Source organism: Chiloscyllium plagiosum, chromosome 3 (genome assembly GCF_004010195.1).
Source record: "Chiloscyllium plagiosum isolate BGI_BamShark_2017 chromosome 3, ASM401019v2, whole genome shotgun sequence".
Classification (NCBI taxonomy): Eukaryota; Metazoa; Chordata; class Chondrichthyes; order Orectolobiformes; family Hemiscylliidae; genus Chiloscyllium; species Chiloscyllium plagiosum.
Genome location: NC_057712.1, coordinates 37,591,341 through 37,617,923, shown reverse-complemented (window position 1 = coordinate 37,617,923; position 26,583 = coordinate 37,591,341). Strand labels below are relative to the sequence as shown.

General features: G+C 39.9%; 1 protein-coding gene across 3 annotated transcripts in view; it reads right to left on the bottom strand.

The window, feature by feature from the left end:
* Positions 1–26,583, bottom strand: part of disc1 (DISC1 scaffold protein) — a 132,560-nt gene that overhangs the window by 23,189 nt on the left and 82,788 nt on the right. For all 3 annotated transcript variants that reach the window (XM_043680132.1, XM_043680138.1, XM_043680146.1), the window contains 2 exons: positions 16,208–16,252; positions 4,427–4,547 (listed from right to left, as the gene is read on the bottom strand). In XM_043680132.1, coding sequence (XP_043536067.1) covers positions 4,427–4,547; positions 16,208–16,252 — 166 coding nt within the window. The remainder of the gene's footprint in view (positions 1–4,426; positions 4,548–16,207; positions 16,253–26,583) is intronic.

Genomic DNA, 26,583 nt, shown 5'->3' with positions numbered 1-26,583 from the left:
GGCATAGCTTTAAATTAAGTGGGGGTAGGTATAGGACAGATATTAGGGGTAGGTTCTTTACTCAGCGAGTTGTGAGTTCATGGAATGCCCTTCCAGTAGCAGTGGTGGACTCTCCCTCATTATGGGCATTTAAGCGGGCATTGGATAGGCATATGGAGGATAGTGGGCTAGTGTAGGTTAGGTGGGCTTGGATCGGCGCAACATCGAGGGCCGAAGGGCCTGTACTGCGCTGTATTATTCTATGTTCTATCTTTCCGATAGGAAGGAGACCAGAATTGCACGCAATATTCCAACAGTGGCCTAACCAATATCCTGTACAACTGCAACATGACTTCCCGATTGTACTCAATACTCTGACCAATAAAGGAAAGCATGCCAATTGCCTTTTTCACTATCCTATCTACCTGCGACACCACTTTCAAGGAGCTTTGAATCTGCACTCAAAAGGTCCTTCGTTCAGCAATACTCTCCAGGACCTTACTATTAAGTCCTGGTAAGATTTGCTTTCCCAAAATGCAGCACCTCACATTTATCTAAATTAAACTCCATCTGCCACTTCTTAGCCAATTAGCCCATCTGGTCAAGTTCCTGTTGTAATCTGAGGTAACCTTCTTTGCTGTACACTACACCTCCAATTTTGGTGGCATCTGCAAACTTAGTAACTATACCTCTTTTGCTCACATCCAAATCATTTACATATATGACAAAAAGTAGTGGACCCAGCACTGATCCTTGTGGCACTCCACTGGTCACAGGCCTCCAGTCTGAAAAACAACCCTCCACCGCCACCCTGCCTTCTACCTTTGAGTTAGTTCTAAATCCAAATGGCTAGTTCTCCCTGTATTCCTGAGAGCTAACCTTGCTAACCAGTGTCCCATGGGGAACGTTGTCGAACGCCTTACTGAAGTCCATATAGATCACGTGCATTGCTTTACCCTCATCAATCCTCTTTGTTACTTCTTCAAAAAACTCAATCAAGTTTGTGAGACATGATTCCCACACACAAAGCCATGTTGCCTATCCCTAAGCAGTTCATGCCTTTCCAAATACATGTACATCCTGTAGATCCTCAGGATTCCCTCCAACAACTTGCCCACCACCGTCAGGCTCAAGTTCCCTGGCTTGTCCTTACCATCCTTAAAACAGTGGTACCACTTTAGCCAACCTCTCATCTTCCAGCACTTCACCTGTGACTATCGATGTTACAAATATCTCAGAAAAGGGCCCAGCAATCACTTCCCTAACTTCCCACATAGTTCTAGGGTACACCTGATCAGGTCCTGGAGATTTATCCACTCTTATGCGTTTCAAGACATCCAGCCCTTCATCCTCTGTCATATGGACATTTTTCAAGATATCACCATCTACTTCCCTATAGTCTATATCTTCCATGTCCTTTTCCGCAGTAAATACTGATGCAAAACACTCGTTTAGTATCTGCCCCATCTCCTGCGGTTCCACACAAAGGCCGCCTTACTGATCTTTGAGGAGAAAGTGAGGACTGCAGATGCTGGCGATCAGAGCTGAAAATGTGTTGCTGGAAAAGTGCAGGTCAGGCAGCATCCAAGGAGCAGGAGAATCAATGTTTCGGGCATGAGCTAATGAAGAAGGGCTCATGCCCGAAACGTTGATTCTCCTGCTCCTTGGATGCTGCCTGACCTGCTGCGCTTTTCCAGCAACACATTTTCAGCTCTGATCTTTGAGGAGTCCTATTCTCTCCCTAGTTACCCTTTTGTCCTTAATGTATTTATAAAAGCCCTTTGGATTCTCCTTAACCCTATTTGCCAAAGCTGTCTCATGTTCCCTTTTTGCCCTCCTGATTTCCCTCTGAAGTATACTCCTACTGCCTTTGGATTCACTCAATCTATCATGTCTCTACCTTACATATGCTTCCTTCTTTTTCTTAACCAAACCATCAATTTCTTTAGTCATCCAACATTCCCTATACCTATCAGCCTTTCCTTTCACCCTAACAGAATATACTGTCTCTGGACTTTCATTATCTCATTTCTGAAGGCTTCCCATTTTCCAGCCGTCCCTTTACCTGCGAACATCTGCTCCCTATCAGATTTTGAAAGTTCTTGCCTAATACCGTTAAAATTAGCCTTCCTCTAATTTAGAGCTTCCACTTTTAGATCTGGTCTATCCTTTTCCATCATTATTATAAAACTGACAGAATTTTGTTTGCTGGCCCCAAAGTGCTGCCCCACTGATACCTCAGTCACTTCCCCCACCTTATTTCCCAAGAGTAGGTCAAGTTTTGCACCTTCTCTATTAGGTGCATCCACATATTGAATCAAAATTTCTTATAAGCACTTAACAAATTCCTCTCCATTTAAACCATTAAGACAATGGCAGTTCCAGTCGATGTTTGGGAAATTAAAATCTCCTACTATAACCACCCTATTATTCTTACAGATAGCTGAGATCTCCTTACAAGTTTGTTTCTCAATTTCCCTCTGACTATTAGGGGGTCTATAATACAATCCCAATAAGATGTGTGTGTGTGGGGGGGGTGCCAGATGGGGAAGGGCCGGTTGGCGGTAGCTGGGGGTGCGGGGTTTGGGGGCGGAGGTTCGCGCTATCTCGTCTCCTGAACGGGGAGCAGACTTCACAGAAAACTCCGAGCCCACAGTAAATCATTTAACCGATTAATCAATTATCCTAGCGAAATAGTGCCCGCCCAGCTTGTTCAGATAATTAAGGTTCCTCTGTATTCGTCCCCCTCCAATTCAGGTGCAATCTGTGCTTCTTGTACAGGTCACTTCTACCCTAGAAGAAATTCTAATGATCCAAAAATGTGAATCCTTCTCCCATACACCAGCTCCTCAGTCATGCATTCATCTGCTCTATCCTCCTATTCCTACCCTCACTAGCTCGCAGCACCGGGAGTAATCCAGATATTACTACTCTCAAAGATCTCCTTTTTAGAAATACAGTCCATATTGTCCATTCAGAATCTCATCCTTTTCCCTTCCTAGGTCATTGGTTCCAATGTGTACAATGATCTCCTGCTGGTCCCTCTCCCCCTTGAGAACATTCTGCACCCCCTCTGAGACATCCTTTATCGTGGTGCCAGGGAAGCAACACACCATTCTGATTTTTCACTGCTGGCCACAAGAACGTCTGACTGAGCCTCAGACTAGAGAGCCCCCTAACACAATTTATCTCTTGGAACCTGATGTACCCTTCATTGCATTAGAGCTAGTCTTGATACCAGAAACTTGACTGTTCATGCTACATTCCCCTGAAAATCCATCACCCCCTACATTTTCCAAAACAGCATACTTGTTTGAAATGAGGATAGCCACAGTGCAGGAGTCTTCTATCTGACTTCCTCTCTTACCTTTCCTGGAGTTAACCCATCTATGTGACTATATCTGCAACTTTTCTCCCTTCCTATAATTACCATCCATCACATCCCCTTGCTTTTGTAAATTCCTCATTGCCTCTAAGTGTCTCTCCAACTAATCCATTCGATCTGATAGGATTCGCAACCAGTTGCATTTATTGCAGATATAATCCTCAGTAACCCGTAAACTCCCACATCCAACAAAAAGAGCATATCACTCTACTAAAGGCCATTTTTGCTTCTTTCAATCTACAGACCCAGAAAATAGCACTGTCTTATTCCTCTACATAACACTGCTCCAGGCTAACTTGATATTTATGGCTTAAGTTTAATCAAGAGAGATATCTCAATAAAACATATAATCAAGAACAAACTCACTACTGCAGACTTACTATAAGCCCACACTTAAAAATATTCACTTATCTGTTTCTGTGCTATGATCTCTCCTAAACAGGTTCCTCAAAGGTTAGTTGTGAATTTCACTGTTAGTTTTTCCAGACGCACCCGATGTCCAGCGATATGTGAATTCAAACAGCAAAGGCAGTAACCGTGCAGGTTCACTACTGTGTCAGTTGGCAGCGTGGGTTTGTTTCCTCTATCTCTCTCTTCCCCTCCCTGACCTCACCATGTGCTGTCTTTGTCTGTTCCTCTCCAGTTTAAAAGTGCTGTTGTTTTGACTTTTTTTTCCTCTCTAAAGTTCCAAAACAATGCAACAGCATATAAAACAGTAATTGCTGCTCCTGGAATTTGAGGAAATCACCTCCAATTCCTAAAATACTTCAAAAAAAAAAAAGGAGCAGCCTCTAGTCCTCCACCTTCGATTAAAATGATCACTTAAAATAATAATAATAATAATTCTTCTTCTGAAGTGTTTACTAGCTTTCAAACCTCTCAGCATTTATTCCATTTTATTCTACTTCAAACTGAATAAATCTCCATAAAATGTGCAGGATTATTTTAGGGCTGCTTATCACAATGAAAGATTTTGAAATTTTGCACAAATATCTCTTAAAAGACTGATATGCGCTTGCAGCAAAACTAATTTCAGTTTCTAAATTTTAAGTTAAAGGATATGAGTAAGACTCTTGTCATGATTGTTCATTGCCATTTGCAGTTGGTCTTCCAAATACACCAGTTTGTGACTAATTGTTTCACACTGTACTCCTATGTCCACTGCAGAACTTTTAAATGTAATCTATAAAAACACAAAAATACATATTTATGTCAATTGTGTCAAAGTAGGAGTACATTTTCATCCTTTATCAAAACAATCCCAATTACATGTCTCCAAGTAATTTTAACATCATAATTTCTGAATGTTGTGCACCGATGTTGGTTAAACTGCTGAATTTTGATACAATTGATAAGCTTACAGAAGTAATTCAGGTTGACAACATGTACAATCTGAATTAGCATCAGTTAAAATTTAGGAATTAATTGTCCTTATATCATCATTAATGCTATTTTAAGTAGTGATTCAAGGTAACAATGTGCCAAAACACATGAATGATTTAGCAAGTGATAATGCAAAATTAGACCAGAAAATTCATTTATTTATGAGTGGCTCTCCCTAAGCAGCTTCTCCAGCTATAAATCAGGCCCTTATAAGTATTCCAACTTTGGAAGAAGTCTGTATTATTTCCAGTCTATATTTCAACTCCTTTCTCGCAATTTCCTAAACCAAAACTCAAAAACACATTCAAATCCGCAAAATTCTGTTTAAACACAGCATACATAAAATCCAATAAATCCAAAACATGCTGAAGAAATTCAGCAGGTCTGGCAGCTGAACTCGATACATAACTAATTCTCTCTCCACAAATGTTGCCAGATCTGATTTCCTCCAGCACTTTGTTTTAATTTCAGATTTCCAGCAAGCAACGTGGTTGATTCTTTACTACCCTTTGGGCAATAAATGCTGCCTGGCCAGCAATGCCCTCACCCTGTGAATGAAATTTAAAAATCTGCAATACTTTTTATAAAATCCAGTCTTAAAGTCAGATGCTTCTCTGAAGTGAGTTTAAGCAACCAGGGCCAACAATTGTGTGGAACTATGCGATTTTCAAGAAATGCCTTGTTGAAAAAAAAAGTTCCAATGTGTCTTTTAAATAATGTTTAAGAAAAAAAAGCCTCCATAATCATTCAAACTCAAATATACTACCACCTACATTAGTCCCACTTTCCTACATTAGGCCCACTTCATTTCAAGTGCTCATCCAAATACATATTCTTGAGTCATACAGCGCGGAAACAGACTCTTTGGTCCAAACAATCCATGCCGAACATGATCCCGAACTAAACTAGCCCCACCTGGCTGCTCCTGGCCCACGTCCATTCACATCTTGCATTTTCATGGACGTGTCCAAATGTCTTTTAAACATTGTAATTGTATCTACATCCAATACTTCCTCACAAAGTTCATTCCACATGCGAATTACCCTTTGTGCAAAACAAAATTGCCTTTCATGTCTTTTTTAAATCTCTCTCTTTTCACCTTAAAAATGTGCCCATTGGTCTTGAAGTCCCTTATCCTAGGGAAAAGAAAACTTCCATTAACTTTATCTATCCTCCTCATTTTACAAACTTCTTTAAGGTCACCTCTCCACCTCTTATGCTCCAGTTAAAAATGTCCCACTTTGCCAATCTTTCTTTATAACACAAACCTTTCATACCCAGCAATAGCGTGGTAAATCTCTTCTGAACCCTCTTCAGCTTAATCATATCCTTCCTATAATTCTATGACCAGAACTGGTCACAGTATTCCAGAAGAGGCCTCAACAATGTCCTGTACAACCTTAACAGAACATCCCAACTCCTATACTCAAAGGAGTGAGTGATGAAAGCAAGCATACCAAATGCCTTTTTAACCACCTTGTCTATGTGTGACGCAAGCTTCAAAGAATTATGTACCTGAACCCCTGGGGTCCCTCTTCTGCAAAACTACCCAATGCCCTTTTAAAATTTCTTAGGTTTCCTGCGTCTACTCCCCCCTCCCCAACATCAGGTAGTGCAATTCAGACTCCCATCACTCTCTGGGTGAAAATTTGTTTGGCATGACCTCCAACAAAGCCATGCTGACTATCTCTGATCAAACCTTGCCTCTCCAAATGGAGATTAATTTTCTCTTTCACTATATTCTCCAATAGTTTCTCTGCCATCGATAATCGGACTGACTGGTCTTTAGTTCTCAAGTCTACCTCTACCACCCTTCTTGTAAAGTGGAATCACATTAGCTGTCCTCCAGTCCTCTGGCACCTCCTATATGACCAGAGGTGATTTAAAAATTTGGGTCAGAACTCTTGGAATTTCCTCGCTTCTTTCCCACAGGCATCTGGGATACAACACATCCGCATCCGGGGATTTGTCTACTTTTAAATCCAAAATTTCCAATATCTCCTCGCTTCTTATATCAAACTGCTCAAGAAGTTCACAGGCCATCTTCCCTAATTCAATATTTGCATCCTTCTTACCCCTTAGTAAAGGCAGATGTGGAGTACTCATTAACACTCTACTTATGTCCTCTGGCTTTATACACAGGTTGCCCCATGGTCGCTAATAGGCCCTACTCTTTGCAGGGATGTACCCATGACTGGAGGTGAATAATTTGTAGAGTCAGGGACAAACTATAAATGCGGAGGGAATGAGAGAAGAACATGACAGAGTATGTGTGTGAGAGAGAGAGAGACAGCAATACAGAGCAAGTTAAGAGAAAGACTGTCTCTAAAGGGTGGGGAGAGTGAGGCTGCATCTGGCCGGGGGGGAAGAAGGGGTGCAAAAGGCAGCATCAGTAAGGAGGACTACAAGGACTGGGGAGAGGAGGCTGCAAGGGGCACAGGACAGGAGGGCTGTAAGAGTTGGTGGTGAAGAGGGCTGCAAGAAGAGGGGGAGTGGCAAGGCAAGGCTGCAAGGGCAAGTGCAGAGGGGCAAAGGGAAGGGCTGCAAGAGGAGGGAGGAGGGCAGGGAGAAAGGAAGTTTGCAAGGATAGGGAGAAGGGGACTCAAAGTGGAGAGAACATTTTGACATCATTCAAAGAAATTCCCAGCCATGTGGGAGCCAAGAAGTGTGAAGTCACTGAGGTAATAAATTTCTTCCAAATTAATGTGGAATTAATTGGGGAACTATGGGTTGAAATTGGAATGAACCCTCTATCAATGTTCAATTTAAATCTGAAATTTGGAAGAAAGATGCAGTAAAGAAGAGTATTAAGTACCTGGCTAAAATCCAACTTTATGCTTGCGCAATGAAAACATAGTTGTGACCTTTCTAGTCTGCAGGTGGTGTTTTTTGGGATGCTTTTTTTGTATGTCTTTGCTCACCAGTTTAAAGAAAACAAATTTTGTTGTTAGCTTAAGGCAAATGACACCAAGTTGGTCACTATAAATGACATAATGATCCTAAAAAGAGCCTTACAAACTTGTCTTGGGAAAATACTAGAGTGAACAAACCCAAATTCAAGCAAGCACTGAAATTCAAATCAGCAAAGTTGAGGACCATCCATCAAATCATCAAATTCCAATGTCCCCAGCAGAAGGACAGAAATGGCACAGCTAAAGCCATGCATGATGACCTCACAGAGGACTCTTCAGTCATAAGACCACCACAGGAGATGAAACAGTTTACAGCTTGAACAACAAGGAGTCTATCATGATGATATGTGCTGTCAAAGGAACTTACATTACCACAGAATCATGGAGATGCCCTTAGAATCCTAAGTGTGACCATGTAAACTTCAGAACTGCAATAACCTCAAAGATTGAAAGAATTAGCAAACACACTTTCTGGAATAAATTGTTTTTTGAGATCAAAGAGAGAAGAAGAAACTGTTATAAAGGAATTAAAAGCAACATGCTAATTAACTATCCTTGGGAAGGAATCAAAGCAACATAAATAAGCACTTTCCTGGGAGAGAGGAAATAACACTGCTTAATGACCTACTGCCTCATGATAAAATGGACAATTAAAATTGCCTGCAGAAGGAATGTCCTAACGGGATTAGTTACGGGCAAATCTGTGTTTTTGCTTTCAAACACACAGTTAAAGCTGAATATAACATGGAACAGGGGAGCTACTTTTGATAAGAAGGCAAGGTACAGACTTGAGGTCTCCCAGAAGTGTAATCTGTGTTGGGAGGAAAGAATCTATTAAATCATTGATAATGTCACATCACAAACTTAAAAGAGAGAAAACTGTATAAGAATTCAACTCCAGGAATCTTTAACAAAACTTCGAAGAACAACACTGCACAAGAATTGAACCTTGGACATATCCAAAGACAGATACTGTTGGTTAGAATTGTAGCGAAATTCCACCATTAATCAGTTAATAGCTAAGTTGTGTTGTGAGGCTTAACTTGCTCACTTATAGATTCAGGGGTTTTATTTTGGTTGTTCCATGCTGTAAAGTTTAAATCATTGTTTCAGTACTTGATTTGTTTGAGATTTCTTAATAAGTGGCCGAATTAAAGGTTTACCCACCACATAAGAGTTTCAGAAATATCATTTTGTGGTTGCAGCAATATGGACAGGACATCCTTGTGGTTTAAGACATATTTCTTGTTGATATAGGGGTGTGCATGTTTTATTTTTAATTTCACCTACTTTTCTGATCAACCTGGAGAGAAAAGTGTTACGATGTGGATGCGCCAGTGTTGGACTGGGGTGGACAAAGTCAGAAGTCACATGACATCTAGTTATAGTCCAACAGGTTTATTTGAAATCACAAGCTGTCAGGAGCGCTACTCTTTCATCAGGTGAAGTGCTATTACACAACTCCGCAGTAGGTGGGACTTGAATGGCATGTTACTTCTTTCTTCATTAAACCTATTTTTCTAATCAACATCTTCAGAAATGTTATGACACACCTTTGCAGCAGATGGAACTTGAATGTGTTTTTTTTCTTTATTTAACCTATTTTTCTATTAAGCTATTCAGACGTGTTATTACACACTTCTAGAGCAGGTGGAACTTGAACAGTGTACATGTTTTCTTTTTTATTTAGTCTATTTTTCTAATCAACCAGTTCAGAAATGTAATTATACACTTCTGGAGCAAGTGGGACTTGAACCCAGACCTCCTGGTCCTGGGGTATTGTCATTACCACTGCACCACAGGAGGTCCAATGTGTGTGCATGTTGTTACCCTATTTTTTCTAATCAACCTGTTCAGGGATGTTACTAACACCTCTAGATCAGGTGGGACTTGAACCTGGATCTTCTGGTTTTGGGGTAGGGACACTATCACTGCCCCACAAAAGGGCCCCTAAATGAATGTGCTGCTGACACTAGCAGGAATCAAACTTGCAATTTCGAATTTATGAGACCAACAGCTTCCCTCTTGGTCACCACATCAATGTGCAGGGTTGTACGTGTGTAGTTAACACTTTGCATCTGTGAGAAGCCTGCCACAAATGCAAACAACCACCTGCTCAATCTGACATGTATCATCACAGGCAAGGTTCATACAAAACAAACAAACTAGCATCTGTTATAATGCATTTGTGGGTCAATTACTGCAAATCTCAAATATACCTCTAGCGGAAACATTGAGGGCAGGGTAGAAGATAATAGCAATACATCCATGAGTGTCACAGTCAAAGAGATGTACAGCACAGAAACAGACCCTTTGGTCCAACCCGTCCATACCGACCAGATATCCCAACCCAATCTATTCCCACCTGCCAGTACTTGGCCCATATCCCACCAAACCCTTCCTCTTCATATACCCATCCAGATGCCTTTTAAATGTTGCTATTGTACTAGCCTCCACCACTTCCTCTGGCAACTCATTTCATACACGTACCACCCTCAGAGTGAAAGAGTTGCCCCTTAGGTCTCTTTTATATCTTTCCCCTCTCACTCTAGACCTATGCCCTCTGGTTCTGGACTTCCCCACCCCAGGGAAAACGTTTTGTCTATTTATCCTATCCATGCCCCTCATGATTTTATAAATCTCTAAGGTCACCCCTCAGCCTCTGACGCTCCAAGGAAAACAGACTCAGCCTATTCAACCTCTCCATATAGCTCAAATCCTCAAACTTACTAACCACACTTCTTTTGCTCACATCCAAATCATTTACATAAATGACGAAAAGTAGTGGACCCAGCACCGATCCTTGTGGCACTCCACTGGTCACAGGCCTCCAGTCTGAAAAACAACCCTCCACCACCACCCTCTGTCTTCTACCTTTGAGCCAGTTCTGTATCCAAATGGCTAGTTCTCCCTGTATTCTGTAATATCTAACCTTGCTAACCAGTCTCCCATGGGGAACCTTGTCAAACACCTTACTGAAGTCCAGCTAGAACACATCTACTGCTCTGCCCTCATCAATCTTCTTTGTTACTTCCTCAAAAAACTCAATCAAGTTTGTGAGACATGATTTCCCATGCACAAAGCCATGTTGACTATTCCTAATCAGTCCTTGCCTTTCCAAATACACGTACACCCTGTCCCTCCGAACAACTTGCACACTACTGACGTCAGACTCACCGGTCTACAGTTCCCTGGCTTGTCCTTACCACCTTTCTTAAACAGTGGCACCATATTAGCCAACTTCCAGTCTTCCGCAACCTCACCCTGTGACTATCGATGAGACAAATATCTCAGAAAGAGGCCCAGTAATCACTTCCCTAGCTTCCCACAGAGTTCTAGGGTACACCTGATCAGATCCTGGGGATTTATCCACTTTTATGCATTTCAGGACATCCAGCACTTCCTCCTCTGTAACCTGGACATTTTTTAATATGTCACCATCTATTTCCCTACATTCTATATCTTCCATGTCCTTTTCCACAGTAAATACTGATGCAAAATACTCGTTTAGTATCTACCCCATCTCCTGCGGTTCCACACAAAGGCCACCTTGCCTATCTTTGAGGGGCCCTATTCTCTCCCGAGTTACTCTTTTGACCTTAATGTATTTGTAAAAAACCTTTGGATTCCCTTAATTCTATTTGCCAAAGCTATCTCATGTTCCCTTTTTGCCCTCCTGATTTCCCTCTTAAGTATACTCCTACAGCCTTTATACTCTTCGAAGGATTCACTCGATCTATCCTGTCTGTACCTGACATATGCTTCCTTCTTTTTCTTAACCAAACCCTCAATGTCTTTAGTCATCCGGCATTCCCTATACCTACCAGCCTTTCCTTTCACCCTAACAGGAATATCCTGTCTCTGGACTCTCATTATCTCATTTCTGAAGGCTTTCCATTTTCCAGCCATTCCTTTACCTGCAAACATCTGTCCCCAATCAGCTTTTGAAAGTTCTTGCCTAATACCGTCAAAATTGGCCTTCCTCCAATTTAGAACTTCAACTTTTAGATCTAGTCTATCCTTTTCCATCACTATTTTAAAACTGATAGAATTATGGTCACTGGCCCCAAAGTGCTCCCCCACTGACACCTCAGTCACCTGCCCTGCCTTATTTCCCAAGAGTCTTGCACCTTGTCTAGTAGGTATATCCACATACTGACTCAGAAAAGTTTCTTGTACACATTTAAATTCCTCTCCATCCAAACCCTTAACAATATAGTAGTTCCAGTCTATGTTTGGAAAGTTAAAATCCCCTAGCATGACCACCCTATTATTCTTACAGATAACTGAGATCTCCTTACAATTTTGTTTCTCAATTTCCCTGACTATTAGGGGGTCTATAAAACAATAGCAATAAGGTGATCATCCCTTTATTTCTCAGTTCAACCCAAATAACTTCCCTTGATGTATTTCCGGGAATATCCTCCCTCAATACAGCTGTAATGCTATCCCTCATCAAAAATGCCACTTCCCTACTCCCTTGCCTCCCTTTGTATTTTGGAACATTATCTTTGTATCTTTGTCCTGTCCATCCCTGAGCCATGTTTCTATAATTGCTATGATATCCCAGTCCCATGTTCGTAACCATGCAGAGTTCATCTGCCTTCCCTGTTAGGCCTCTTGCATTGAAATAAATGTAGTTTAATTTATCAATTCTACCTTGTTCTCTGCTTTGTCCCTGCCTGCCCTGACTGTTTGACTCGCCTTTGTTCTCAACTGTTTAAGTCTCAGATTGAAATCTTTCCTCACTATCTCCCTGGGTCTCACTTCCCCACCTTATTAGTTTAAATCCTCCCAAGCAGCTCTAGCAAATCTCCCTGCCAGTATATTCGACCCCTTCTGATTTAGATACAATCCGTGCTTCTTGTACAGGTCACTTCAACCCAAAACTGCTTCCAATGATCCAAAAACGTGAATCCTTCTCCCGTACAGCAGCTCCTCAGCCATGCATTCATCTGCTCTATCTTCCTATTCCTGCTCTCACTAGCTCATAGCGCCAGGGGTAATCCAGATATTGCTACTTGAGGACCTCCTTTTTAAATTCCTGCCTAACTCTCTGTAATCTCTTTTCAGGATCTCAACCTTTTCCCTTCCTATGTCGTTGGTTCCAATGTGTAAAGTGACCTCCTGCTGGGCCCCTCTCCCCCTTAAGAACATTCTGCACCCTCTCAGACATCCTTGATCTTGGCACCAGAGAAGCAACACACCATTCTGATTTTTCGCTGCTGGCCACAGAAACATCTGTCTGCACCTCGGACTAGAGTACCCTAACACAATCGATCGCTTGGAACGTGACGTACCTCTCATTACATTAGAGCCAGTCTCAATACCAGAAACTTGGCTGTTCATGCTACGTTACCTGAGAATCCATCACCTCTACATTTTCCTAAACAGCATACTTGTTTGAAATGGGGACAGCCACAGAAGACTCCTGCACTACCAGCATACCTCTCTTACCTTTCCAGGAGTTAACCCACCATATGACTTTATCTGAGACTTCTCCCTTCCTATAACTGCTAAACATCACATCCCCTTGCTCTTGTAAATTCCTTATTGCCTGTAACTGCCTCTCCAACTGATCCATTCGATCGGCTAAGATTCGCAACCAACGGCATTTGTTGCAGATATAATCCTCAGTCACCCGTAAACTCTCCCTAAACTCCCACGTCCAACAAGAGCGTATCACTCTACTAAGGGCCATTTTTGACTCTTTCAATCTACACACCCAGAACATAGCACTGTCTTATTCCTCTATAAAACACTGCTCCAGGTTAAATTAATACTTATGGCTTATATTTTAAGTTTAATCAAGAGACATAGCTCAATAATAATATAATCAAGAAAGAACCCACTCTACTCACTACTGCAGACTTATTTTAAGGCCACTTTTAAAATTCACTTATCTGCTTCTGTGCTGTGACCTCTCCCAGAGGAGTTCCTCCAAGATCAGTTGTGAATTTCACTGTTTTTTTTTAATTTTCCCAGATGCACTCTTATGTCCAGCGACACATGAAGGCAGCAAAGGCAGTAACTGCTAACTCTGTCATTTAGCAATGTGGGTTTGTATCTCCCTCTCTCCTGCACTGGCCTCACCATGTGCTTCCTTTGTCTGTTTTTCTCTCTTTTAAAAGTGCTGTTATTTTGACTTTATTTTTTCTCCAAAGTTCCAAAACAATGCAACAGCATATAAAACAGTAATTGCTGCTCCTGAAATTTGAGGAAATCACCTCCAACACCTAAAATATCTAAAAAAAAGAGCATCTGTTACAGCCAGAAATCTTTCCTGTCCTCCATCTTGGATTACTGCAAACCTATATTTCTAATGAAGTGCCACCCATGCGCCCTTAGACAATGTTCTCTCTAGTTTCCCTCCTAGTACATGTATTTTGAGGGTTAGCTGTGGCTGGCACTGATTGAAATGGTGGCACAGCTGGATTTTACATATGATGCCAGTGGCAGAAATATCCAAGTCTCTTTGGATCATCACTGTTACTAGCTTTTCATCATCTAAAACCTGCACTTCTTTAGGCTTGAAGTGCATGAGCTCACAGTTGCCCACATTAAAATTCATTTGCCACTGTTTATTGTCAGTTTTACATCATTCTTTGCATACATAGTTACCTATTTTCTTTTCCCAAATTCTATTCTCAGCCCATAAAAATCAGTTTTTAGAAACATAGGTAAGTATAAAACAGGAGAAGGCAGCTATTTCACTATTCAAGACTGCTCTGCCAATCAACGTGATCATGGCTGATTAAGCTCAATACCCTAAACCTGCCCTCTCTCCATATCACTTGATCCGTTTAGCCAAAACAGCTATATCTACCCTCTTTCTAATCTTTAAATTTCAATCATGCTTAATCCTTCTCTACCATAATCTTGAAGCAAATTATATTATGGTCACTATTTCCTAGACATTCCACTACTTTCATTTTTCCTTATCTGTTTTGGTTCATTTCTCACTACCAGCCCCAATAATACATCATCCCTTGTTGAACTTTTTGCAGACAGGGTTAAAGATAGTTGTACGTACACTGCAAGAACTCTATTCTCATCCCCTCTTTAACTATATCTTCTGTCCAATTAGTATCAGCACAGTTGAAATCTTCCATGATTATTCCTTTCTGGTTTTACTCAATTCCAGATTTTCTCTGCATACTTCTTCCTTCAGCTCCCTTCCACTAATAAATGGTCTGTGAGCTACATCTATTAATGTGTGATGGAACTTTATTATATTTTATCTCTATCCATGTGGATTTTATTTTTATTTTTATCTTGCTGTTCACTGCATCCTTTTACTATGCTATTATTTTATACAAAATAAGGACAGCTGATCCAATTTCTCCATTTGTTGAATTTCCTGATTTTTTTGTGGCTGTGACTCAGTAATCACCACTCTGACAAGAACCTCTCAATGCTTAATTGTTCCAGCTCATTTAAAAAAAAATTATACTCACTGCGTGTGCATTACTTTACAAACACTAACATATTTTTAATTGGAGTTCCTCTGTTTACCTTTTTAGACTATTGTCTATAACTCCACTTCATCCTTTGCCATCATTGTCCGCTCACTCTGCTAGCTTCCTAAGTCTCGTTGAGTCGATCGGAACTACTTGCACTGTCTGCTGCCAAACAACTTTGGTATCATGGGCAAATATTGAAATTTCAGCAATTATTTCAATATCCAAATCACTTATACATGCCAGAAAGCATGAACCAGGCTGAAAAAACAATGTAGCATGCCTGACTGTATTCTATCCTCAAGTCAATTTTTCTATCCCCAATGACACTGACTCTACCAAGACCCTCAATTTTGATAATCAACCATTTATGCAGTATTTTACAAATGTTATCTTAAAAACCATACAGGCAACAGTCCTTTCATCAACATTCTTTGTTTTTCATCAAAAAAAAGAATTCTATTAGATTAATCAAACTGACTTTTATAGATTTATCTAATTCTCTTTAATTAACACAAAGGCTGTGGACCCTGACAACATACTGTGAAGAGTACTGAAGACTGAATTGGACACATCCTTAGTCAAACTATTCTAATATGGCTGCAATACTGTCATCCATCCAACGGTGTGGAAAATTTTACAAGTATGCCTTGCACACAAATAAACAACAACCCAAATGCTCCAGTTTCCATTCCAAGAGTTTACTCTCCCTGTCAATATAATCGACAGTGTTATAAAGCCGCATACTGTTAGCGATAGCCTGATCGCAAACTCAGTTTGAGTTCTGCCATGGGCGTTCAACTCCTGACTTAATTATAACCTTGATCTCAATGTGGACAAAAGATCTGACCTCAAGGGTGACTGCCCTTGACATCAAGGCAATGTTTGACTGAGAAAGGGGAAAGTATTTCAGTAGCCTTGATGTTTGTGGTTGTCTTCTTCCTCCGCTTCCTAACCATTCTGAGGGTGCAGCCATTACCTGCATGGATCTGGACATGACCCTGGGGGGAGGAAGAGAAGAATGGAGGAAGCAAATAGCCCTGACACACTGCTAGCTTCAGCACCATAATTAACTTCAAAACACTCACCTCTGACTGTGTGTCCTTAATACTAAACGAACATTTAGTTAACACCTATGAAATGAATAGAAGAGGTTGTTAAATTTGTAAAACAGTGCAAGAATTTTACATCAACTATAATCTTAAAAAGCTAAAAATCACAACACTAGGTTATAATCCAACAGGTTTATTTAGAAGCACTAGCTTTCAGAGTGCTGCTCCTTCATCAGGTGGTTATAGAGAATAAGATCATGATGACAGAATTTCTAGCCACAGAAGTCCAGTGTCGTGGAGATGTGATTTTTTAAATTAAAATTACATTTTATTTTGCTCAAAAATTGCATGAATCCATGTAAAACTATGCAAAGTGCTTGTCAGTCTGACTCAACATTGGGACACAGGCAGATTTCACACCTATTGTTAGAAAAGCTGAGCTATTTTGAGAATGTAATTTAAAAGTAGTTCTGGGATTTATACGTCAAAGAACAGACACCAATATATCTCATTCTAAAATATGCAAGATTTAATCTAATATTGTTTAATGTATCACATCTCCATGACACGGGACGTCTTTGGCTACAAATTCTGTGATCACAATCTTAATTCTCCACAACCACCTGAAGAAGGAGTGGTGCTCCCAAAGCTAGTACTTCCAAATAAACCTTTCAGACTATAACCAGGTGTTGTGTGATTTTTAAAACTTTGTCCATCCCAGTCCAACACCAGCACCTCCAAGTCAATCTAAAAAGCACACATCAGTTATAATAATAAGAAACAAGATATCAAATCAAAGTGAAAAGTCATTTGCCAGGGAAGGATGTGGTTTATCTATATAAATATGTAAACAGCAACTGCAACAGCAAATACCATGAAGATTCATCTACAAGTGGCAAAATTATTAGTTGGTTGTGAAGGTTTCAGACATGAATATAAAATGCAAGATCCTACTATATACTTACCACAAGAAAAAATACCAATGTCATTTAATGCTAAATCTCATGACGAATAATGCCTTTTAAAAGGCATTAGGAGAACACAAAAGCTTTATACTATCTTTTCTATAATGAGATAATAAGATAATAAGATAATAAAACTTACTGAACATAGCACAATTAATACAAATAATACGGGTTGGAATAACCATCCCAATTGTTAGCATAAGTAGCATCCTGTGCCATCCACAGGAACATAATGGAGGACAATGAAAGATAGCCATGAACATAATGGGCATTTAAAGTTCCAGATTTTAGAAGCATGAAATAAGAAGTTATTTAAAAGGGCCACATTTCTAAAATTAAGTTTAGTAAACCTTGCTTTATTGTTTGGACAGAAAAAAATGACATCAGTCCCATCTTTGTAATGGTTACATTCAATGTCATCATGATAAAATCCAACATTTTGAAAAATAAGTCATAGACTATAGCCGCTGCTGCTAGACCAGCATTTATTGCCCATCCTAATTGCCCTCAAGGTGGTGGTGATGAGCTGCTTTCTGAAGCGCTGCACTGCTTCACCCAGAGACAGGTAAGCAACACTGATATAGTTCCAGGTCAGAATGGTGTGTGGTTGGAAGGGAAACGTGGTATTCCCGTGTATCTATTGCCCTTGCGTTTCAGTTGGTAGAGATCACCAGTTTGTTGGTGCTGTTGAAGGAGCCTTGGTGAGTCGTTTCAGTGAATCTTGTAGGTGTTGTACATTTTTGTCACTGTATACTGATGGTAGAAGTAGTGAATGGTGAATGGAATGTTAATCAAGAGGGCTGCTTTGATTTGTGTCATGTTTCTTGTATGTTGTTGGAACTCCTTTCATCCAGGCAAATGAAAAGTGTGCCACATTTACACCTTAAAAGATAGCAGGCAAATAATGGGGAGACAGGAGGGAAGTTAAACACGACTAAATTCCTAACCTCTGACATGCTCTTGTAGCCATAGTGTTTATATGATCAGCCAGTTCAATTTACAGTAATGGGTATCTTTCTCCTCTCCTCATATGAAAAGGAGGATAATCTTTATTGGAGAGGAAAGGCAAACATAAATTTGTACTTTGCAATACTATAGTCAGGGCAAACTTATCGTGGAGACTCAGATTATCAAAAAGCTGTACTCAGAAAATCAGACAATTAATAAATAATAAACAAATCCAGAATTATGGTTTAAGATCTTCTGAAACATCTCTGAATTTGTCACTTGATTAAACATGCTTCATTTTGAAATCACCACGTATCTGTCTTCCAAGTTCTGAGACTCCCAACTTGCTTGCTAAATATATTAAACTAGTATATCCTGTTTACACTAAAGGGGTTTTGAACAGAAGCACAATGTGAACAACAATGAATCTGCAATCCAGTTAATGTCCTACCTGATTCACTTTATCTTATTGTATGTGAGACATTTTGCATTATAAAGTCCAATTTCACTCACTGTATGGCTGGCAACTTTAGAGACAACAATACACAATAGTCTGCTTTTGAAAGACGTGCCCTTCCATTTAAAATTTACCAAAAAACATTTATTAAGAAACAAAAATGTACATAGCTTCCTTAGAAAAAAGATAAAATTATATAACTTGTGTTAAAGCAACCATCAACCATTCATTCCTTAACAGAGATGATGGCATTTTGATATTATTGCTCAACTAGTAATCCTGAGACCCAGGTAATACTCTGGGACCAAAGTTTAAATCTCACCACCTCGTCCTTACCTGGTCTGGCCAATGTTTGACTCTAGACTCTAGTGGTTGACTTTTACTGCTCTCTGAAATGGCCTAGCAATGTCCTTGTTGTATTAAACCATTAAAATAATTCTCAAAGGAAGAAATCAGACACAGAAACTACAACAGCAAACATAGCCCTTTTGACTCTGCATGTACCTCCCATCATCTTGGTGCAGGGACCAAAACTGGGACAGCTGTCTCATTGACGAGAAAAGCAACAGCCTGACACTAAGGTATGATTCTGTGACTATGACTATGTCCCAGACACAATCAGTGAGAGTGGCAAGGGCTCAGAATGTACTCTGACCGAGGGTCTTCAAAGTCCATCACCGAGAGCAGCTTTGCAGCAGCACTACTGACTGAGCTGGTTGAATCCTAAAGGAACATAGTTTGAGTAGATTTGTGGTAGGTGATGAAGGAACCAACAAAAAGGGGGAAAAAAAACCTTGAGCAAATCTAGTTACTTAGGACTGAACATCCATGAGCATTCTACAGGCAATCATCAGCAGAACTGTACTCCAACACAATCTACAGCCTCATGTCCCAGCATATCCACCATTCTACCATTACAGGAGAGAATGAGGACTGCAGATGCTGGAGAGTCAGAGTTGAAAAGTGTGGCTCTAGAAAAGCACAGCAGGTCAGGCAGCATCTAAGGAGCGGGAGAGCCGATGTGAAGGGCTTATGCCAGAAATGTTGACTCTCCTGCTCCTCGGATGCTGCCTGACCGGCTGTGCTTTTCCAGCGCTGCACTTTTCAATTCTACTATTATAAACAAGTTAGGGAATCAATCCTCACTGAATGAAGAATGCAGGAGGGCATACCAGGATTAGCTCCAGAGGTACCTAAAAATTAAAGTCCTGGAGAAACTCAGTAGGTCTGGAAGCAGAGAGAGAGAGAGCAAAAGAGAGAGAGAGCAAAAGAGAGAGAGAGAGAGAGAGCGCAAAAGAGAGAGAGAGAGCGCAAAAGAGAGAGAGAGAGCGCAAAAGAGAGAGAGAGAGCGCAAAAGAGAGAGAGAGAGCGCAAAAGAGAGAGAGAGAGCGCAAAAGAGAGAGAGAGAGCGCAAAAGAGAGAGAGAGAGCGCAAAAGAGAGAGAGAGAGCGCAAAAGAGAGAGAGAGAGCGCAAAAGAGAGAGAGAGAGCGCAAAAGAGAGAGAGAGAGCGCAAAAGAGAGAGAGAGAGCGCAAAAGAGAGAGAGAGAGCGCAAAAGAGAGAGAGAGAGCGCAAAAGAGAGAGAGAGAGCGCAAAAGAGAGAGAGAGAGCGCAAAAGAGAGAGAGAGAGCGCAAAAGAGAGAGAGAGAGCGCAAAAGAGAGAGAGAGAGCGCAAAAGAGAGAGAGAGAGCGCAAAAGAGAGAGAGAGAGCGCAAAAGAGAGAGAGAGAGCGCAAAAGAGAGAGAGAGAGCGCAAAAGAGAGAGAGAGACAGCGAGAGCGCGCTTATTCACAATCTACAAGACACAAGTCAACAGTGTGGTGGAATACTCAACACTTGGTAAATGCAGCTCAAACAACATTCAGGAAGTTTGGCACAATCCAGGACCTGAATGACACTACATCCACAAACTTCCCTTAACCGTTGCTGCACAATGGCACCATCTAATAATCATTCTTTAGAAATTCACCAAAGTTCATTCGACAACACCTTCCAAACCCATGACCATGACAATCTGGAAGGACAAGGGTAGCACATAAGAGTCATAGAGCGCAGAAACAGACCTTTTGGTCCAACCAGTCCACAATTGACATAATCCCAAACTAAACTAGTCCCACTTGCCTATTCCTGATCCATATCCCTCCAAACCATTCCTATTCATGTATACATCCAAATATCTTTTAAATGATGTAATTTTAACCACATTCATCACTTTCTCTGGAAGTTTATTTCACATGTGAACCACCCGCTGTGTAAAAAAAATTGCCTCGTCTTATTTAAATCTCCTGTCTCTGACCTTAAATACGTGGTCCCTAGTCTTGAAATCCCCCATTGCAGGGAAAAGACAACCACCATTAACTATCTTTACCCCTCATTATTTTATAAATCTCTATAAGATTGCCTCTCAACCTCCTACGCTCCAGCCTTTCTTGATAACATAAACCTTCAATACCCGGCAACATCCTGGTAAATCTCTTCTGAACACTTTCCAGCTTGAAAATATCCCTCCTATAACTGGGCGACCAGAACTGGACACGGTATTCCAGAAGAAACTTCACCAATGTCCTGTACAATTCAACATGACTTCCTAACTCCTATACTCAAAGGACTGAGCAATGAAGGCAAGCGTGCCATATGCCTTTTTAACCACCCTATCTGTATGTGATGCAAGCTTCAAAAGAAATACGTACTTGCACCTCTATTTCCCTCTGTTCTACAATACTACCCAAGACTCTACTCTTGTTTGTTGTACCAAAGGCCAACATTGCATTTATCCAGATTGAACTCCATCTGCCATTTATATAGGAACACTATCACCTACATGTTCCTATCCAAGGCACTCACCATCCTGACTTGCAAAGATATTGCTGTTCCTTCACAATTGCTGGTTCAAAATCTTGGAACTTCCTGCCTAACAGATTGTGAATGCACCTGCATCAAATGGACTGCAGTGGTTTAAGACAGCTCAACACCACCTGCTCAAGAGCAATTAGGGATGGGAAATCTTGCTATACAAGCAAGTGAAGTCCAAACCCCTCAATGAATTAAAGAAATGTAATTATATGATACAATATAATTCTCATTGATAGACTTAACTAGTTAAAACTGTAATGAACTGCAGTTTGCAGTTTATTTATATCTTTTGAAATATATTTTCATCCTTATAATATCATACCCCAGAACATTGGAACACTAGAGCTAGAAGTACGAGTAGGCAATTAAACCCTCCAAACCTGCTCTGGTCATTTACTACGCTCATGGCTGATTTCATCTCAGCTTCAACTCCACTTTCCTGCCCATTTGTAATCCTTTAACCAATTACAAATTAAAAATCTGTCTTTCCCCTCCTTAAATTTATTCAGTGTCCCTGCATCCATCACACTCTGGTGAATTCCATGGATTTATAACCCTTTCAGAGGAGTAATTCCCCCTCACTTGTTCTAAAACTGCCACCCCTTAGCCTAAAACTATGAATTTACATTCTATGTTGCCCACAAGAGGAAAAATCCGCTCTACATTTATTTTGTCAATCCCCTTTAACATCTTAGAAAGCCTCTCCATCTTCCTAAACTTTAGCGAGTATAGGCCTAAACTGCTCAAATTCTCCTCATAAAACATAGCTTTCAAGCCTTCTGGAATTAATCTCTGAACTGCCTCCAATGCAATTACATCCTTCCTTCAGTCAGGGAACCAAACTGTCTTCAGTACTTCACATGCAGACTCACCAATGCATTGGCAACATTCCCCTACTTTTATACTGCATTTCTTTGGCAATAAATGTGAAAATCCCATTTGTCTTCCTCATCACCTGCTATACCTGCTTACTAGCTTTCTACAAGGATCCATAAGGATACCCAGATCCCTCTGCACCAAAGCACTTTGAAGTTGCTCTCCATTTAGATAATAAATTGCCTTTTTATTCTTCCTCCTAAAATGGATAACTTCACAATTACTCATATTAAACCCCACTTGCCAAAGTTTGGCCCATTCACCTAACCTAACCAAATGGGTTTGAAAATTTCAAATTTATTCACTGTAATTTACATGCCCACCTACTTTAGTGTCATCCTTAAATTTAGCTATCGCACATTTTCAGAACCCTATTGCATCCCACTAGTTACAGCTCACCAACCACAAAAAGACCGTTTATCCTAACTCTGATTTCTTTTGCCTAGCTAATCCTCTATCCAAGCTAATATATCATCCATAACCCCATGTGATCTTACCTTGTGTAGCACCTTATCAAAAGCCTTCTGAAACTCCATCTACTTTGCTTGTTACATCTTTAAAGAATTCCTTAAAAATGGATTCCAACAATTTCCCTATGACAAATGTTAATCTAACCGGTCTAAAGTTTCCAACTTTCTGTCTCTCTCCCTTTTTGAATAAGGGTGTTACATTAGCATTTTTACATCCACTGGAGTTTTTCCAGAATCCAGGGATTTTTTTGAATATTGGAATATATCTGGCTTGTCTCATGAGGAGAGAATGAACAGTTTAGGCCTATACTTGAAGGATGAGAGGAGAACTAATTGAAGTATATAATAAATAACTGACAAAAAAACAGATTGAACTATTAAATTATATGAAACTTATTTAGGTTGGAAATTCAAAACATTTATTTTTAATTAAAAGAGTATGTGTGCTTTGTAACAGTTGTTAGAACACACTGCAGTTATAATTTAAATTATATTTATGTAGCAACATGCAAAAATGCATTGGTATACATTACATATATTGTATCCTATGAAGTGTAACTCTTTGATCTTGCGCTCTTAACAGTGAGTCACACTAAAAGCAAGTCTTACTTCAAGAGGCTTCAAGAAGGCTATGCCATCTCAGATTCTGTTTCCTTCAAGCATGTTTTTTCATCAATGGAAGTGACTTGATTTGATTTAATTTATTATGGTCACACGTACCTAGGTACAGTCAAAAAATTTGTTTCGCATGCAGTACAAGCAGATCATACCATAGAAAGTGCATTAGGGTAATAGAACGGAGCAAAGAATACAATGTTACAGCTGCAGAGTAGGTGCACAAAGAGCGAGATCAACATTAGATTTAAAATTTGCGAGGTCCACTCAGAAATCTGGTAATGGCAGAGATTATAACAAAAGTGGGAGGGGTCTTTGATTATGTTGCAGAATCACAGATATTTTCCTGACAATGTATAAAGTAAAACAAAAATATTTTCATATATGAGGAATATTACATTTAATGTCTATTGCAAAGCTTGACATAGCACCTAACTGAAATTACAGAAATATCAGGTGGCAGTAGCATACCTTATGCTGTTTCTCACCTTCACTGACTTGGAATCTAGGAGGTTACTGGGAAGGTCAGCCTTTCCTTCAGAGGGATAGAAAGGGAGAACTGCACAGCATGCAGAGCACAGAAAGAGGTCAGGAAATTAAAAAGTAAGCTTCAGGTATTTATCACAAACCACTAAATATATTGGAAAGAAAGTCAAAATTAGATTCAGTTACAAAGTTTCTGACGTCCATGCAGAATGTAAATGTAAAATTAATATGCAATGGCATTTCATATGAGGAAAGCTATTAGTTAAGTCAGTAGACTGAAGAGGAACAACTGTTGTCAAACATAGCACACAACCAATCTTAGCATAACAACAATGACAAGCTCTAGTTTACATACTCCAGAAGCACCCAGTAGTGTTTAGTATTGCTAGCTTAACAGGTTGAAAACATACAAGCATATCAATTTGATTTCTGCTAATGCTAGCTTTCTATCTTTACAAGAATTATTATTTAATGTGACTTTGTCTTTAGTATACTGTAATTATGTTCAATTACTTCATATGGTTCAATGAAAAGTTGAGAGAATACAACACTTGCAAATTATTCTGAAAATAGACATTTTAGATGCAAGGTCAAGACTATCAAGACAGCTATTACCATTTATATCCCTTATAAAACAGTGTAACATTTTTATTGTGAATATGCCAATGGGCTGAGAAGTGGCAGATGGAGTTTAATTCAGATCAATGAGATGTGCTGCATTTTAGGAAAGCAAATCTTAGCAGGACTTATACACTTAATGGTAAGGTCCTAGGGAGCGTAGCTGAACAAAGAGACCTTGGAGTGCAGGTTCATAGCTCCTTGAAAGTGGAGTTGCAGGTAGATAGGATAATGAAGAAGGCATTTGGTATGCTTTCCTTTATTGGTCAGAGTATTGAGTACAGGAGTTGGGCGGTCATGTTGCGGCTGTACAGGACATTGGTTAGGCCACTGTTGGAATATTGCGTGGAATATTTCTGGTCTCCTTCCTATCAGAAAAATGTTGTGAAACTTGAAAGGGTTCAGAAAAGATTTACAAGGATGTTGCCAGGGTTGGAGAATCTAAGCTACAGGGAGAGGCTGAACAGGCTGGGGCTGTTTTCCCTGGAGCCTTGGAGGCTGAGGGGTGACCTTATAGAGGTTTACAAAATTATGAGGGGCATGGATAGGATAAATAGACAAAGTCTTTTCCCTGGGGTCAAGGAGTCCAGAACTAGAGGGCATAGGTTTAGGGTGAGAGGGGAAAGATATAAAAGAGATGTAAGGGGCAGCTTTTTCACACAGAGGGTGGTACCTGTATGGAATGAGCTGCCAGAGGATGTGGTGGAGGCTGGTACAATTGCAACATTTAAGAGGCTTTTGGATGGGTATATAAATAGGAAGGGTTTGGAGGGATCTGGGACAGGTGCTGGCAGATGGGACTAGATTGAGTTGGGATGTCTGGTCGGGATGGACAGGTTGGACTGAAGGGTCTGTTTCCATGCTGTACATCTCTATGACTCTATGTAGACTAAATAAAGAACTCGTTGCAACACGAGTGAGTAGCAGAGCAAGATAAGCTTTTTTTGTTCTCTCTGTTTTAATCTTCACATTTTCCAAAATGGCTGCTTCCCAAAACACACACCTATGAATAATAATATATGATAATGTATTCTTGTTACACCTATGTTGGAAGTTTCCATTTAAACACTCCTGAATTCCTGACATAATTTCCCTCTGAGTTGAAGATTATATATCCAAATAGCATCAATTGCTAAATTGCAGGTGGTGGTGACACAGTGGTAATTTCACTGGACTAGTAATCCAGGACCCCAGACAATTAATCTTAGGACATGAGTACGAATCCCACCATGCCAGATGAAAAACTAAATAAAAATGTGGATTCTTTTTTGAAAGCTCGCCTAATGGTAACCATGTAACTACTGTCGGTTGTCATAAAAATTTTCTGGTTCATGAATGTCCTTTAGGGGAAGAAATAAATGCTGTCCTAGCCAGTGACATCAGAATCCCTTGAAAGGATAAAGAAATTATTCTATTGACTACATATCCCTGAGTTTTTGCTCTGGTGTTTGGTTTGAGCAGTTGAATTTTTAAGATTTTTTTCTTTGCCTCAGGTGTGGACTTGCATCTTTCAATCTTTAATTACTGAGATTTTTCCATTTGCTTTTCCAACAGTATGTTGTAATTCTCACATCTTTTCATCACCTTGTGTTGTTGATTCTGTCTGCTTATACATAATATAGATGCCTTTAATTCAATTAGAGAAAATCAGAATGTTTGTTCAAAGAATTGTTTAGCATAAAGCTAAACTGACAGCTCAGTCAAATGTCTTGGTTCATTTTGCATCTAGACAGTCCTCTTCCATTATGGATTCTTCACATAGCTGTATTATCCCATTTCTCACATGAGAATTGTTCAACTTAAATGGACTTTCTTAATGGAAAGCCTATTAAAATAGTAAAATTATACTTATGAAAGGAAGTTTAATGGAAGCTGTAATCGAGATAAATGCAACTAAAGTTTTGTTAAAATAAAACAAGAAGCAATTGTACTTACATAGAAAATGATCCTATTTCCACATAAATCTTAAAATTGTTTTCTGTTTTTAATGAATTGATAATAAATGAATTGATGTGTTTGAAAATGGAAATTTCACAAACAGATTATTTTTAGCTATTTTGGAACCTAATAATGGCACTCACTGCATTCATAACCAGTGTCAAAAAATATCTGTAACATAATTACAA